This window comes from Coregonus clupeaformis, chromosome 18 (assembly GCF_020615455.1).
Source record: "Coregonus clupeaformis isolate EN_2021a chromosome 18, ASM2061545v1, whole genome shotgun sequence".
NCBI lineage: Eukaryota > Metazoa > Chordata > Actinopteri > Salmoniformes > Salmonidae > Coregonus > Coregonus clupeaformis.
In genome coordinates, this window is record NC_059209.1 from 14382014 (window position 1) to 14397810 (window position 15797).

A 15797-nucleotide genomic window follows, 5' to 3' on the forward strand; every position below is an offset into this window, starting at 1 on the left:
GAGGATTTCCAAATCCGGGACCGAATCCCTCCTTGTCGTCTGAACGCCAAGAACACCATCCGGCGTTCCAGGTATTAGATATGAGGGGAGGACTGAGCACCCCCGTACTGAACCGCCCTTGTACAACGCTCCCCACCGGAGGGGCGCATCCAATGTTATAGCGGTGTAAAACCCTGCCCATGGAAGCACCATGTGCCAATCACAGAGTGTCTCACAACGGAGCCAGGGTCTGTAGGAATGAAGGGAATACGTGAAGCACTCAATTTAGGTGGTAAGATGCGTCCAGGCGACTAACCCTCAGCGCTGGAACACACGCATTAGAAATTGACTCTGGGGAAAAAACTTTACTGTGTAGACTCATCTCCAACAGAACAGCCTCAATGTACTGTATAACTCCAAAATGAAAATAACTGAACTGTCTCTCCCTACTGTCTCATTATTTGAATACCTGTCCTCTGTGAACTCCACCTGCTCCCTGTCTCCCAACACATTGATTTCACCATGCCCCCCTTACCTCTCAGACCTTCTTCTCCAATACCAACCCACACGCGCACTCCGTTCCACCACAGCAGGCCACCTTGTCATCCCCAGGTCGAAGCTCCAGAGCGTCGGCGACAGGGCCTTCTCCAGGGTTGCTCCTAGGCTCTGGAACTCCCTCCCTCCAGCCATCCATGACTCGGAGTCCATCACTATCTTTCAGTCCCTCCTACAGCCCTACCTATTTGACAAGGCCTACCTTTAGTTTTCTTCCACTTTGACATTAGAGTAGTTTGTGTACATCGTAGAAAAAACACAAATTCATTTTAATCACAATTTGTAACACAACAAAATGTGGAAAAAGTCAAGGGGTGTGAATACTTTTTGAAGGCACTGTATCTCCCCATACGGGCTCACATATAATTTAATCATTACCGGACAATGCATTTCCATGTTTGGCCTTCGAATCACGTATTGATCCCCTGTCACAGCAAAGAAAATGAAGTTGAACGCGCTACAAAGGAACTAAGCATGGCAGCCTAAGGTAAATCAATGAAGGCGACACACTGCAGCACAGCCACGTGAAATTCGATGCTGGGAGAAAGTAGAGCATGACCACAGAGAACAAGAGAAGAGTATTATATTAACAAAGACGGGTAATGTGATACCTTTGCGACCAAAAAGAAGGCAAGCCATTCGATTCACAGACATCTTTTTTATTGGTCAAACGGAAAGACCGAAAAAAGCAGAATCCTTTCTCAGCTGCACACAGTCATAGTTTCTGAATCTCTGTTCTGCAGGCTTGGATTAATTAGCATATCATTGGTACACTTTGCTAGATAATGCTTGATACTCAGACGGCGTAGACACAGAAACACAAAATTGACTTATTGGTTCCCCTTCACCAGTTAGCCAAAGTTTTACAATGCACCAATGGTGAGTGCAAGGTAAAGGACCTGTAACATAATGTGCCTGTGGACATGGACATATTTGATACTGTATCCCTCCTCATATGTCATGCTGACATCTCCATTGGTTGGTAACAATCCCATTGTGTGAAAAGTGCACACAGACAGCGATCTAGAATGATCAATCAAGAAGGCAATCTTATGGACACTTTTGGACAAGATATACTCAAATAGCTTGATCAAAAGCCAAGATATCAAAACATTAAATAAAAACCATTATGCAGTGCCAAACACATCCATTATAAAAAGTGAGTTGCATGGCATGATGCTTATGCTGTGTCCATGGATCTAAGAAATATTAGACTTTCATGATGCATGTCATGATACTTTCAAATGCAACACTGAAATACAGTGACATACAGTAACAACAACTGATAATGTCCATTGTATAGATATTTATAAGTTCAAAGTTCTTACATTTATTTATATATTTTTGAAAACGCATGAATAGAAAGCTGTTTGTGTGATGCTGTTTATATAATAATTTGTGTGATATATGTTTAATATAATTTGATTTATTTCATTAGCCTGGTAATGTCTGTAAACATAAAATATTGTCAAATATTATATTTAAAGGAGGGCTTACTCTTTGTGTGGGTATGGATGGGTGACTTCTATCCTGAGCTTTTCACATTGATAAAAAGTGATGTTGTAAAGACAGAAAACAACAAGGATTGGGCACAAGGATACAAAAGCTGACAAAAGAAACAAAAAACTAAACAATGTATACAATTCTACAAATGTGACATAATTCCAAATTAAATATCTCGCAAACATTAAATGTAAATGCTAATTACATTGAAATAAATTAAAGATGAGATAGAAATGTGAGCGCATTTGGACACTTCAATCAGCCAGCCCATCACCCTCTGTGTCTATACTGCAGTGCCAGTGTTTTGCTTGTTATTTGTCTAGTAGATCGCTCTTTAAGCTTTTGCAGTGAATATCAGAACTATTTAGAAATGCACGTAAAAATAGATCCCTACACCAAAGCGATTGCTCTTAGGGAAGGAGTTTTAAATTATGTCATAATATACATTTAACATCATCATTTATGCACCATGCAATTATTTTGTGTTTTACATATAATACAACAGCATTGAGCATTGTTAGTTTTTTTATTCGCGCTACAATGTCAGTGTCAGTAATGGTAAAAGCCTGGCTTGAAGAGGTGTTATAATCAAAAGTACAAATATAGCCGTCACTGTAGTATTTAGCCGTGAACGTTTAATGATTTTTGGGATAGTTCCGCTATAAGTTTAAGTGGGGTTAATAATGTCCAATGAAGCATGGTAGACAGGTTTCATGTTGTCTTTGTTAAAAAGTAACACTGTACAGTAGCTTCCATGGCAATATGTTTAAACCACAGTGTGATTCCCCTATCCACTCCCCAGCCCCCTCCCATCAAATATGTTACACAAGTTAATTCCAAACATGATGGGGAAAAATCTGGAGAGGAATAAGAAGACATTGACCACAAAAACAAGAAATCAAAAGGGACAAAACTAGGACAAGGGCAGGTTTAAATCAAACAGCAACCCACCACAACCAAACACGTATTCTTGAAAAATCCATTTGAAAATGATTTATTTTTACAGGTTGCGCAGTTTATATTGAAACACTAGATCTGGGAAAGATGATCCAGTATTAAAGGGGGGATAGGGGGATAGGTGGACAGAGGAGGGTAAAGGGTGGTCACTCTTCCTCTGTGCATCCCAGTAACTCTGCACGCAAAGTGATCCTTCCGTACCACGACCATGGAAGGATCCGGACAAATCGGGCGTAGATGGGCGGCTCTATCACGTTCTTTCTGTGCGTGTCATTGTCAAAGTTTCCTTGGAACACCTGCAAAAGGAAGGACAGTGGGAATGAGATTAAATTAATGGGGATCTTGAACACCCACACAGATCTCAGCAAGCTCGTTAGTGTATGTGAGCCTCATTATGCACAGAAGGGAGATAGGAAAAGATAGAAAGAGCAAAGGTTAGAAGGAGAAGAAGAGTGATGGACGTGCTGTGTAGGCTACATCATTCTGATGGTACGCTTCCATAATGCCCAGAGGTATGGTCACGACCTGTGCTTTTTGTCCATAGAAATCACATGGCAGTGGAGTTGGTGACCTTTTGTCCTTTGCCTCACGGCAGACCATTCTTAGTGCAGTAGCATCCAACAAGACCCAATAGACAACAGCCCAGAAGCAAAACAACAGCCCAGAAGCAAATTATCAATCTCTCCTCTGATATGTAGTTAAACGTGCGAGCATAAAATATTCAAATATAAACAAGCATAACGGACGTATTTGGATGTATACTGTGTTGTTGATCATTAGAAGCCTTGTGTCTAATTGTGGTTAATCGGCAGTAGAATGAAATGGAATATGGGTACCTATTGGGACAGCTTAACTAAAGGCCATGATAGTTTCAATTAAATACGTGTAATTATGACTATTTATTTGGGATGTAATGGGACTCGTCATCATCATTATGTGAAATGTAAAATCAGTGGGCCGGACCCCAGCAGGTGCTGAAAACATTCAGCCATTGAGTGGTTGAAATTAACCAACTATGACCCCTAGAAAACCTTCAACCAGAACCCTTTCTATGGAAAGTAGGCTTTATCAGTCCTGGGGCCCCACCAGGGTGCAAACACGTTTCTTACAAAGTGCATTCCTGAGGGTCCCCAAGACCAGGGATATAAAATTATGATGTTACTCTAACTGGTATGTTTGGTAGGTCTGAAAAGTGAAACATATTCCGTTTGTGATATACTTTGACGTGTTCTGCTTCATCGTGCACAGGATTTGAGTGAAATAATGACACTTGAGCAAGCTGCAGCGCATTTCCACTCAAATAATCCTGCTCCTTACTGAAACAAGAGAGCAATTAGAACGCCTGCGTTATCCTCCAACTGAAAGCCACTTCAGGCTGCTCAATTCCCAAATTATTCCACAAATCGCTAATACACACGGAGCTTATTGTCATGTTTGCAGTAACTGTAAAAGTTAAATTGAAACCAAGGAAAAAAGCAGTAACCCTAATCACTCGTCAGTTACTGCTTTTTACCATGGTTTCAACGAACTTTGGGATGCAGTTACAGTGAGGGAAAAAAGTATTTGATCCCCTGCTGATTTTGTACGTTTGCCCACTGACAAATAAATAATCAGTCTATAATTTTAATGGTAGGTTTACTTGAACAGTGAGAGACAGAATAACAACAACAAAATCCAGAAAAACACATGTCAAAAATGTTATGAATTGATTTGCATTTTAATGAGGGAAATAAGCATTTGACCCCTCTGCAAAACATGACTTAGTACTTGGTGGCAAAACCCTTGTTGGCAATCACAGAGGTCAGATGTTTCTTGTAGTTGGCCACCAGGTTTGCACACATCTCAGGAGGGATTTTGTCCCACTCCTCTTTGCAGATCTTCTCCAAGTCATTAAGGTTTCGAGGCTGACGTTTGGCAACTCAAACCTTCAGCTCCCTCCATAGATTTTCTATGGGATTAAGGTCTGGAGACTGGCTAGGCCACTCCAGGACCTTAATGTGCTTCTTCTTGAGCCACTCCTTGGTTGCCTTGGCCGTGTGTTTTGGTTCTTTGTCATGCTGAAATACCCATTTTCAATGCCCTGGCTGAGGGAAGGAGGTTCTCACCCCCAAAGCATAATGATTCCACCTCCATGTTTGACGGTGGGGATGGTGTTCTTGGGATCATAGGCAGCATTCCTCCTCCTCCAAACATGGCGAGTTGAGTTGATGCCAAAGACCTTGATTTTGATCTCATCTGACCACAACACTTTCACCCAGTTCTCCTCTGAATCATTCATATGTTCATTGGCAAACTTCAGACGGGCCTGTATATGTGCTTTCTTGAGCAGGGGGACCTTGCGGGCGCTGCAGGATTTCAGTCCTTCACGGCATAGTGTGTTACCAATTGTTTTCTTGGTGACTATGGTCCCAGCTGCCTTGAGATCATTGACAAGATCCTCCCGTGTAGTTCTGGGCTGATTCCTCACCGTTCTCATGATCATTGATGTAATGTAATACAATTTGGAAAAGGTCAAGGGGTCTGAATACTTTCTGAATGCACTGTGATATATATATATATATATATATATATATATATATATATATATATATATATTATTTTTTTAAACATATTTCCCTTCATTATTTTCCCCTAAACCTACCACCCCTCTAATTTGAGTAAAGTAATTGACAACAACACTTAGGCTTACGGACACAGTATATTTTACAATAGTTATCTTTTGTTTGTTTTTAGTTCCATCCTTAAGCTACCCTCAACCCCTCCCATCTATCTCTGAAGACCATCCAGCATTGATTTCTATTTGCCATATAAAAGTTCTGAAACTTTCTATTCTCATAGTTTCTACATATTGTAAATTAAAGATAAACATTATTGCTAAGAGTATCATTATATTATTGATTGATTGAATATGACTTTTTAAATCTCCCAGCAGTGCTATTTTCAGAGTTAGCTCCAGGTAAACGTTGCAATTCTTCAGACATTCCTTAACCTGCGACCAAAAACAAGCTACATATGGATAGTACCAATCTAATGATTATGTTTCTTTGCAGCAAAATCTGGATGGTTGTATCACCCGTTTATATAACATTATATTGGATGCATTTACATTGAAAAACTCTAAGTTTTGAATCCAGCGTCGTTTTGTGTATCAGTTCATAAACCATGTGCCATGGAATCGGTATATTGAAAATCATTTCCCAAATATTTTGCAATCTATATGGCACAGCGGTCAATTTTTGGGTCGTTAAATGAAACTGGTATACTTAAATGTTTTCATCAACATGTTCTTTATCCAATTTTGGTCTTTAATGCAGGGCCGACGGACAAGTTCCTTACTTTCTCCCCCTTCCACTTGCCTCTTCCATTTTTGCAGTAATGCTGCAATTAGTTTTGAGTAAATTTTACATTTACATTTTAGTCATTTAGCAGACGCTCTTATCCAGAGCGACTTACAGTTAGTGAGTGTATACATTTTCATACTGGCCCCCCATGGGAAACGAACCCACAACCCTGGCGTTGCAAGCGCCATGCTCTACCAACTGAGCTACAAGGGACTAAATCAATTAGTATATTTGAGTTTAACCATCATTTTTTTGTAATATTTGTTCTGTCTTTTCTGGTGGATTAAACTGAAATTGCAACCAACTTTCTATCGCTTGTTTTAAAAATATCAATATTTTGGACATCATTTCATTTTCAAATAACCGTAAGTGAGAGGTTGTAATCTGAATAAAGGGAAAAAAGCCCCTCAAGGTTGCATACCTTCACCGATACTATACACACTGTACACACAGGATTGTCAAGCCTCTGACGCAGCCCACAAATTCTTTAAATATGCAGATGACACCGCTGTTGTGGGTTTCCTCCACCCAGACCAAGCCTCTCTTCAAGGTTTTGACAGAGAAATGGCAAAATTCGTCCAGTGGTGTGCAGATAACTTTCTTGAAATAAACATTAAGAAAACAAAATAGATGGAAATTGATTTCTGAAGGAACAAAACTCCAATGGGGAATCAGTAGATAGAGTGACCACATATATAGTGAGGGAAAAAAGTATTTGATCCCCTGCTGATTTTGTACGTTTGCCCACTCACAAAGAAATGATCAGTCTATAATTTTAATGGTAGGTTTATTTGAACAGTGAGAGACAGAATAACAACAAAAAAATCCAGAAAAACTGATGTCAAAATTTTTATATATTGATTTGCATTTCAATGAGGGAAATAAGTATTTGACCCCCTATCAATCAGAAAGATTTCTGGCTCCCAGGTGTCTTTTATACAGGTAACGAGCTGAGATTAGGAGCACACTCTTAAAGGGAGTGCTCCTAATCTCAGCTTGTTACCTGTATAAAAGACACCTGTCCACAGTAGCAATCAATCAATTAGATTCCAAACTCTCCACCATGGCCAAGACCAAAGAGCTCTCCAAGGATGTCAGGGACAAGATTGTAGACTGGAATGGGCTACAAGACCATCGCCAAGCAGCTTGGTGAGAAGGTGACAACAGTTGGTGCGATTATTTGCAAATGGAAGAAACACAAAATAACTGTCAATCTCCCTCGGGCCTGGGGCTCCATGCAAGATATCACATCGTGGAGTTGCAATGATCATGAGAACGGTGAGGAATCAGCCCAGAACTACACGGGAGGATCTTGTCAATGATCTCAAGGCAGCTGGGACCATTGTCACCAAGAAAACAATTGGTAACACACTACGCCGTGATGGACTGAAATCCTGCAGCGCCCGCAAGGTCCCCCTGCTCTAGAAAGCACATATACAGGCCTGTCCGAAGTTTGCCAATGAACATCTGAATGATTCAGAGGAGAACTGGGTGAAAGTGTTGTGGTCAGATGAGACCAAAATTGAGCTCTTTGGCATCAACTCAACTCGCCGTGTTTGGAGGAGGAGGAATGCTGCCTATGACCCCAAGAACACCATCCCCATCGTCAAACATGGAGGTGGAAACATTATGCTTTGGGGGTGTTTTTCTGCTAAGGGGACAGGACAACTTCACCGCATCAAAGGGACGATGGACGGGGCCATGTACCGTCAAATCTTGGGTGAGAACCTCCTTCCCTCAGCCAGGGCATTGAAAATGGGTCGTGGATGGGTATTCCAGCATGACAATAACCCAAAACACACGACCAAGGCAACAAAGAAGTGGCTCAAGAAGAAGCACATTAAGGTCCTGGAGTGGCCTAGCCAGTCTCCAGACCTTAATCCCATAGAAAATATGTGGAGGGAGCTGAAGGTTCGAGTTGCCAAACGTCAGCCTCAAAACCTTAATGACTTGGAGAAGATCTGCAAAGAGGAGTGGAACAAAATCCCTCCTGAGATGTGTGCAAACCTGGTGGCCAACTACCAGAAACATCTGACCTCTGTGATTGCCAACAAGGGTTTTGCCACCAAGTACTAAGTCATGTTTTGCAGAGGGGTCAAATCCTTATTTCCCTCATTAAAATGCGAATTAATTTATGACATTTTTGACATGCGTTTTTCTGGATTTTTTTGTTGTTATTCTGTCTCTCACTGTTCAAATAAACCTACCATTAAAATTATAGACTGATCATGTCTTTGTCAGTTGGCAAACGTACAAAATCAGCAGGGGATCAAATACTTTTTTCCCCTCACTGTATCCTACTGAGTTGCCTTTGTAATTTTTACTTGGAAAATAGCAGACCTGGGTTCAAATACATGTGTATTTGATTTTTTGTTATTTAAATACTTATTTTCTGTGTATTTTAGTATTTTCAAATCATATGACCTGAATAAACTACTTATATTGGAAGTATGTTAAAGAATTGTAAAATAATTTCCTATACATAGCCTACTATTTGAAAACATTTAAAAATACTTATTTACAAATACATTACTTCAAATACCAAACAGACCTGGGTTCAAATACATTGGAGAATTTAAATATTTGCATTTGAAAATACATTTGTCTGTGTATTTGAGTGTATTCAAATACATTCCAATACTTTCCTAGTGTATTTCGAAATACATTCAAATATTCAATGAAACAATATCCATATAGTTACTTCTAAATGTCTTTGAAATACCCTAAATAATATTTGAACCCAGGTCTGGAAAATATTTCCCTGACTTGAATGAATACTATATATGAATAATCAAAAAAATATACTATACGAGTACATTACCAAAGTTACAATAGATTGCCATCGATTTTCTGTTAATTACCAAAATTACCAAAGTTACTGGAATCTTCAGTAAATTACCGGTAGCTTTGCAACCCAAGTCAGAGGAGACACATGTTCCAAACATCCATAAACAAAGACATCATCTCATGTGTCCTCACTTGTCCTCACTGACTGTCTATGAAGGACTGCCAATGTTTGACTGACTGCTATGCTACAAAGTGTGCTTTGCTTTCTCTCTGCTCTGCAATGATTGCTTACTGCATGTCCTTTCTGGGTGACTGACCCTCCCTCTCTCCCTTTTGCTCTAGTCAAATGGCCAATGTTTGTGTACTGAATGATCCATCTCCGTCCGTTCTGCGGCGCGGCTTTAGTTTGACCCAGGAGCCGTCCTTTTCTTCAGCATTGATTTTGCTGGCTGAGCCAGTCAAGGGTGTACATTATTGGGGAAGCCTGGGTGGATCCAGGGGGTTGACCACTGACCATACTCCATTATTTAAAAACTACTGCAGAGGCCAAGAGTGCAGGTCTCCTAGCCTTTGCACACGCATGCCCTTATGTCGCTGGTGGCTAGCTAGGGTGACGTGAGGCAATCTTAGCTCAACCCTGCCTTTACTGGAAAGCTGATAGCGGGCCACCAGAGTTACGCTCAAACTCACGTCCGCAAGCCATCCACTTCTTTAAGCGGGAAGGCAATATAGATCAAATCAAAGCTAATCTTGACCCTTGAGCACGTGTTTCAGATGTGGTGGCATACAAAGCACTGCTGATATCTTCTAAGGGGAGGAAACAATAGTTTTTAGTGGCTAATCTTAAACTATGATTGTATTTAACTCCATCTAACAGACATTTACCCTCTGACCTGGGGGGAAGTGACGGTTCCACTGGCTAATTAACCCTTTGGCACCTAAGTGGAACAGCATTAAACATGAATCAGTTACTTTTGTGCTTAATTGCCCCCATCAACATAGTCTGTAAATATTGGCACCTAGGATATTGCAGTTAGGAGGGCTGCTGCGAATCACTATGTGAATGTGTCAATGTTTCCATGTATTAGTGTATAAATGAAGGTGTGTGTTCCTGTGTGAATTGTGCATTTGTTTGCAAGATAGAGAGAGAGAGGGAATGTATGTCTATAACTACATGCAATATATAAGTGAGTGACAACCTGTGTGTCCCTGGTTGTTACGGTGTCCACGAGTATCTATATGCTGACAGAGGCCTCTCCTCTCTCAATCTAGATCTGCCTGCAGTCTCTGCCACACTCGGGCTCAGGAGGGGAGAGACCTGAGGAGAATATTTACAATGCTCCGCCACTGTGCCCAGCCAGACAGAGACACACACACAAACATACACACTCTCTCGGTCTTGCATGCAAAGATGCATGCATGAATGTGCACATAAAAACACACGCACACAGACACACTCTCTCACTCAGATCTTCTCTTTCACAGGCACTCATGCTTGAATCCATTGACAAACACACACACACACACACACACACACACACACACACACACACACACACACACACATCTTAGCCCAGACCAACCTCTCCAAGCCTGTGGCGTGACAGGAAAAGTCTCTGGAGTCCGGGAGCCTAATGTGTCCTCTAGCATTAATCACCTGCTCCACTCGACTGAGAGGTGGAAACACCTTGAAAAGTCATATATTTGGAAAGCTCCTCACAGCTCTATGCTGGGACGCACTGATTAATATCCCCCCAGGCCTTGCTCTAAAAGATGCAGTAGAACCTGAATAAGGATATAAGGACATAGGATGTTTTGATAGGATGCTTTGTTTGTGGAATGCATATTTTATTGTATTACTACCTATGAATAGCATCATTATAGTATCACTGTATTCTCAGTCAGTACTCTGCCACAAATCCTGAGGAGGAACTATAGATTTCAACACAAAGGTTGCTACGATCTTGACAGTGTATATTTTATCTCTTCTCTCTCGGCCCTGCCAGGCTTGCCAAACGTTTGGAATTCTTCCAGTACTTAAAATTGAGATTGCTCGGCTGAAAACCACACTCAGTAAGCAGTGGCCCACATCCAAAGATCATCTTGGGGTTGAAATTATAAACTCCTCAAGCGAGGCATTTGAGCGGCGGATGGAGAAGTGTTTTCAGGCATGGGCCGCTAAACTGAAGATTTATTGGCACATGCGGGCATAAATTGATGTGTGCCCATTGGAGGGTGATACAGTTGAAGTCGGAAGTTTACATACACTAAGGTTGGAGTCATTAAAACTCGTTTTTCAACCACTCCACAAATGTCTTGTTAATAAACTATAGTTCTGGCAAGTCAGTTAGGACTTGTTAGAATCTACTTTGACACAAGTAATTGTTTACAGACAGATTATTTCACTTATAATTCACTGAATCACAATTCCAGTGGGTCAGAAGTTTATATACACTGTGCCTTTAAACAGCTTGGAAAATTCCAGAAAATGTTTTTTTTAACCTTTATTTAACCAGGTAAGCCAGTTGAGAACAAGTTCTCATTTACAACTGCGACCTGGCCAAGATAAAGCAAAGCAGTGCGATAAAAACAACAACACAGAGTTACATATGGGGTAAAACAAAACATAAAGTCAAAAATACAACAGAAAATATATATACAGTGTGTGCAAATGTAGCAAGTTATGGAGGTAAGGCAATAAATAGGCTATAGTGCAAAACAATTACAATTAATATTAACACTGGAATGATATATGTGCAAGATATGATGTACAAATAGAGATACTGGGGTGCAAATTAGCTAAATAAATAACAATATGGGGATGAGGTAGTTGGGTGGGCTAATTTCAGATGGGCTGTGTACAGGTGCAGTGATGGGTAAGGTGCTCTGACAACTGATGCTTAAAGTTAGTGAGGGAGATAAGAGTCTCCAGCTTCAGAGATTGTTCCAGTCATTGGCAGCAGAGAACTGGAAGGAATGGCGGCCAAAGGAGGTGTTGTCTTTGGGGATGACCAGTGAGATATACCTGCTGGAGCGCATACTACGGGTGGGTGTTGCTATGGTGACCAATGAGCTAAGATAAGGCAGGGATTTGCCTAGCAGTGATTTATAGATGGCCTGGAGCAAGTGGGTTTGGCGACGAATATGTAGTGAGGACCAGCCAACAAGAGCTTGGTCGCAAATGGGTCTTCCAAATGGACAATGACCCCAAGCATACTTCCAAAGTTGTGGCAAAATGGCTTAAGGACAACAAAGTCAAGGTATTGGAGTGGCCATCACAAAGCCCTGACCTCAATCCTATAGAAAATGTGTGGGCGAGCAAGGAGGCCTAAAAACCTGACTCAGTTACACTAGCTCTGTAAGGAGGAATGGGCCAACATTCACCCAACTTATTGTGGGAAGCTTGTGGAAGGCTACCCAAAACGTTTGACCCAATTTAAACAATTTAAAGGCAATGCTACCAAATACTAATTGAGTGTATGTAAACTTCTGACCCACTGGGAATGTGATGAAAGAAATAAAGCTTAAATAAATCACTCTCTCATTCTGACATTTCACATTCTTAAAATAAAGTGGTGATCCTAAGTGACCTAAGACAGGGAATTTCTACTAGGATTAAATGTCATGAATTGTGAAAAACAGAGTTTAAATGTATTTGGCTAAGGTGTATGTAAACTTCCGACTTCAACTGTATGTGTCATAACAAGTCACTATCATATATATACAGTGGGGAGAACAAGTATTTGATACACTGACGATTTTGCAGGTTTTCCTACTTACAAAGCATGTAGAGGTCTGTAATTTTTATCATAGGTACACTTCAACTGTGAGAGACGGAATCTAAAACAAAAATCCAGAAAATTACATTGTATGATTTTTAAGTAATTAATTTGCATTTTATTGCATGACATAAGTATTTGATCACCTACCAACCAGTAAGAATTCCGGCTCTCACAGACCTGTTAGTTTTTCTTTAAGAAGCCCTCCTGTTCTCCACTCATTACCTGTATTAACTGCACCTGTTTGAACTCGTTATCTGTATAAAAGACACCTGTCCACACACTCAATCAAACAGACTCCAACCTCTCCACAATGGCCAAGACCAGAGAGCTGTGTAAGGACATCAGGGATACAATTGTAGACCTGCACGAGGCTGGGATGGGCTACAGGACAATAGGCAAGCAGCTTGGTGAGAAGGCAACAACTGTTGGCGTAATTAGTAGAAAATGGAAGAAGTTCAAGATGACGGTCAATCATCCTCGGTCTGGGGCTCCATGCAAGATCTCACCTCGTGGGGCATCAACGATCATGAGGAAGGTGAGGGATCAGCCCAGAACTACACGGCAGGACCTGGTCAATGACCTGAAGAGAGCTGGGACCACAGTCTCAAAGAAAACCATTAGTAACACACTACACCGTCATGGATTAAAATCCTGCAGTGCACGCAAGGTCCCCCTACTCAAGCCAGCGCATGTCCAGGCCCGTCTGAAGTTTGCCAATGACCATCTGGATGATCCAGAGGAGGAATGGGAGAAGGTCTTGTGGTCTGATGAGACAAAAATAGAGCTTTTTGGTCTAAACTCCACTCGCCGTGTTTGGAGGAAGAAGAAGGATGAGTACAATCCCAAGAACACCATCCCAACCGTGAAGCATGGAGGTGGAAACATCATTCTTTGGGGATGCTTTTCTGCAAAGGGGACAGGACGATTGCACCGTATTGAGAGGAGGATGGATGGGGCCATGTATCGTGAGATCTTGGCCAACAACCTCCTTCCCTCAGTAAGAGCATTGAAGATGGGTCGTGGCTGGGTCTTCCAGCATGACAACGTCCCGAAACACACAGCCAGGGCAACTAAGGAGTGGCTCTGTAAGGAGCATCAAGGTCCTGGAGTGGCCTAGCTAGTCTCCAGACCTGAACCCAATAGAAAATCTTTGGAGGGAGCTGAAAGTCTGTATTGCCCAGCGACAGCCCCGAAACCTGAAGGATCTGGAGAAGGTCTGTATGGAGGAGTGGGCCAAAATCCCTGCTGCAGTGTGTGCAAACCTGGTCAAGACCTACAGGAAACATATGATCTCTGTAATTGCAAACAAAGGTTTCTGTATCAAATATTAAGTTCTGCTTTTCTGATGTATCAAATACTTATGTCATGCAATAAAATGCAAATTAATTACTTAAAAATCATACAATGTAATTTTCTGGATTTTTGTTTTAGATTCCGTCTCTCACAGTTGAAGTGTACCTATGATAAACATTACAGACCTCTACATGCTTTGTAAGTAGGAAAACCTGCAAAATCGGCAGTGTATCAAATACTTGTTCTCCCCACTGTATATATATATATATATATTCAAATCCTTATCTTCACCCTGCTCCCCATATGAAAGACTGCTTCAAAAAACAGCAATTTACTGTATTAAACTAATTTGATCACTTGTCATATGCTTATTTTGTCAATTCATGCTCCGGGAGAATCTAGTTCACTGTAGCCTGTTAAAGAGAGAATGAAAGCTGTCAGTGTGCTTTACAGGCTTGCATAAATCAAGAGATCTGCGAGTGTGTGTGTGTTTGTGTGTATGTTTTTAGGTGTATGTGTCAGTGTTTTTCCTCCTCGGTTAGCCCTGCTCTGACCATCATCAGAAGCTCCCGGAAGTCCTTATCGTTAAACAACACAGCGAGAGTAACAAAGTAAACAGGCCTCCTCTAAAACAACAGGCCCAGTAATGCTGCTGCTCTCCTGATAGCAGGGTGCTGCCACAGCCTCATTCCCTTTCTGCTGGCTGGCGTGGGCGATTGGAATGGTCACATGTACTCTGTTGAAGGACCGTAAACACAATTTCAGGCAGCGTGCCAACCAGGACTGCTAGACAACGTGCCCTTATCTGATCCTGGAGCCAAGAGAAAGTCAGAGAGAGGCCTCAGCAAGCTGTGCTGGAGCCCGAGATAAGAAGATGCAGTGCTAACACAGAGCTATGAGACAGGGTCAGAGCTCGACAACTATAGGCTGCACAATACATTTCTCCATTCATTCTGTCAATCGTTGTTTTGTGTTTAATTGTTCGCTTTAGCATTTATTGTCTTTTTTCCCCTCATTCGCTATTTCATTCAATTGGATAAAATTATTGTTTGCATAATGGACATTTCTATTTGGATGCATTTGGGATTTTACTGCTTGTCAAAATAGTGTTGGCCTTTTACAGCTACTAATATTATGCTTGAAATTTAGTGGATACTGTTCCTTTTATAGGAAAGCAGTGTTGTTCATGGAGTGAGGATGGCTCACCTTGTCCTTCCTCTGTTTTTCATCTTGATATACAAGCCACCTCTCTCCATCGTTGCTGTAGGCCACCTTGTAGGAGCCGACGAACTGGACATGGCCAAAGTCCTTAGCCCCCTGGGTGATGATGCCGGTGATTTTAGTAGGCAGGAGCATGTCAACCTGAGAGAGACAGAGCGAAAGAGTGGGGTGGGTGAGGGAGAGAGATAGAAACAGAGATAAACTTTATCAGATCTCTGACTCAGCTAAACGAAAGTGTCAGAGATGCTCAATTTTCTCCATCCAGTTCGTCAGCATCTTTTCTCTTCTTATCTCCTGAGAGGATTTATAAAAGACATTGTACATTTGGTTGCAAGAAGTCAGCTTCAATTATTCACAGCATATTGAACAACAGGCTAAG

General features: G+C 41.3%; 1 protein-coding gene across 3 annotated transcripts in view; it reads right to left on the bottom strand.

Moving 5' to 3' along the window:
- Positions 1-1177: 1177 nt before the first annotated feature.
- Positions 1178-15797, bottom strand: part of LOC121550311 (EGF-like repeat and discoidin I-like domain-containing protein 3) — a 301126-nt gene continuing 286506 nt past the window's right edge. For all 3 annotated transcript variants that reach the window (XM_041862526.2, XM_041862525.2, XM_041862527.2), the window contains 2 exons: positions 15404-15559; positions 1178-3290 (listed from right to left, as the gene is read on the bottom strand). In XM_041862526.2, coding sequence (XP_041718460.1) covers positions 3141-3290; positions 15404-15559 — 306 coding nt within the window. In that variant the 3' untranslated portion in view covers positions 1178-3140. The remainder of the gene's footprint in view (positions 3291-15403; positions 15560-15797) is intronic.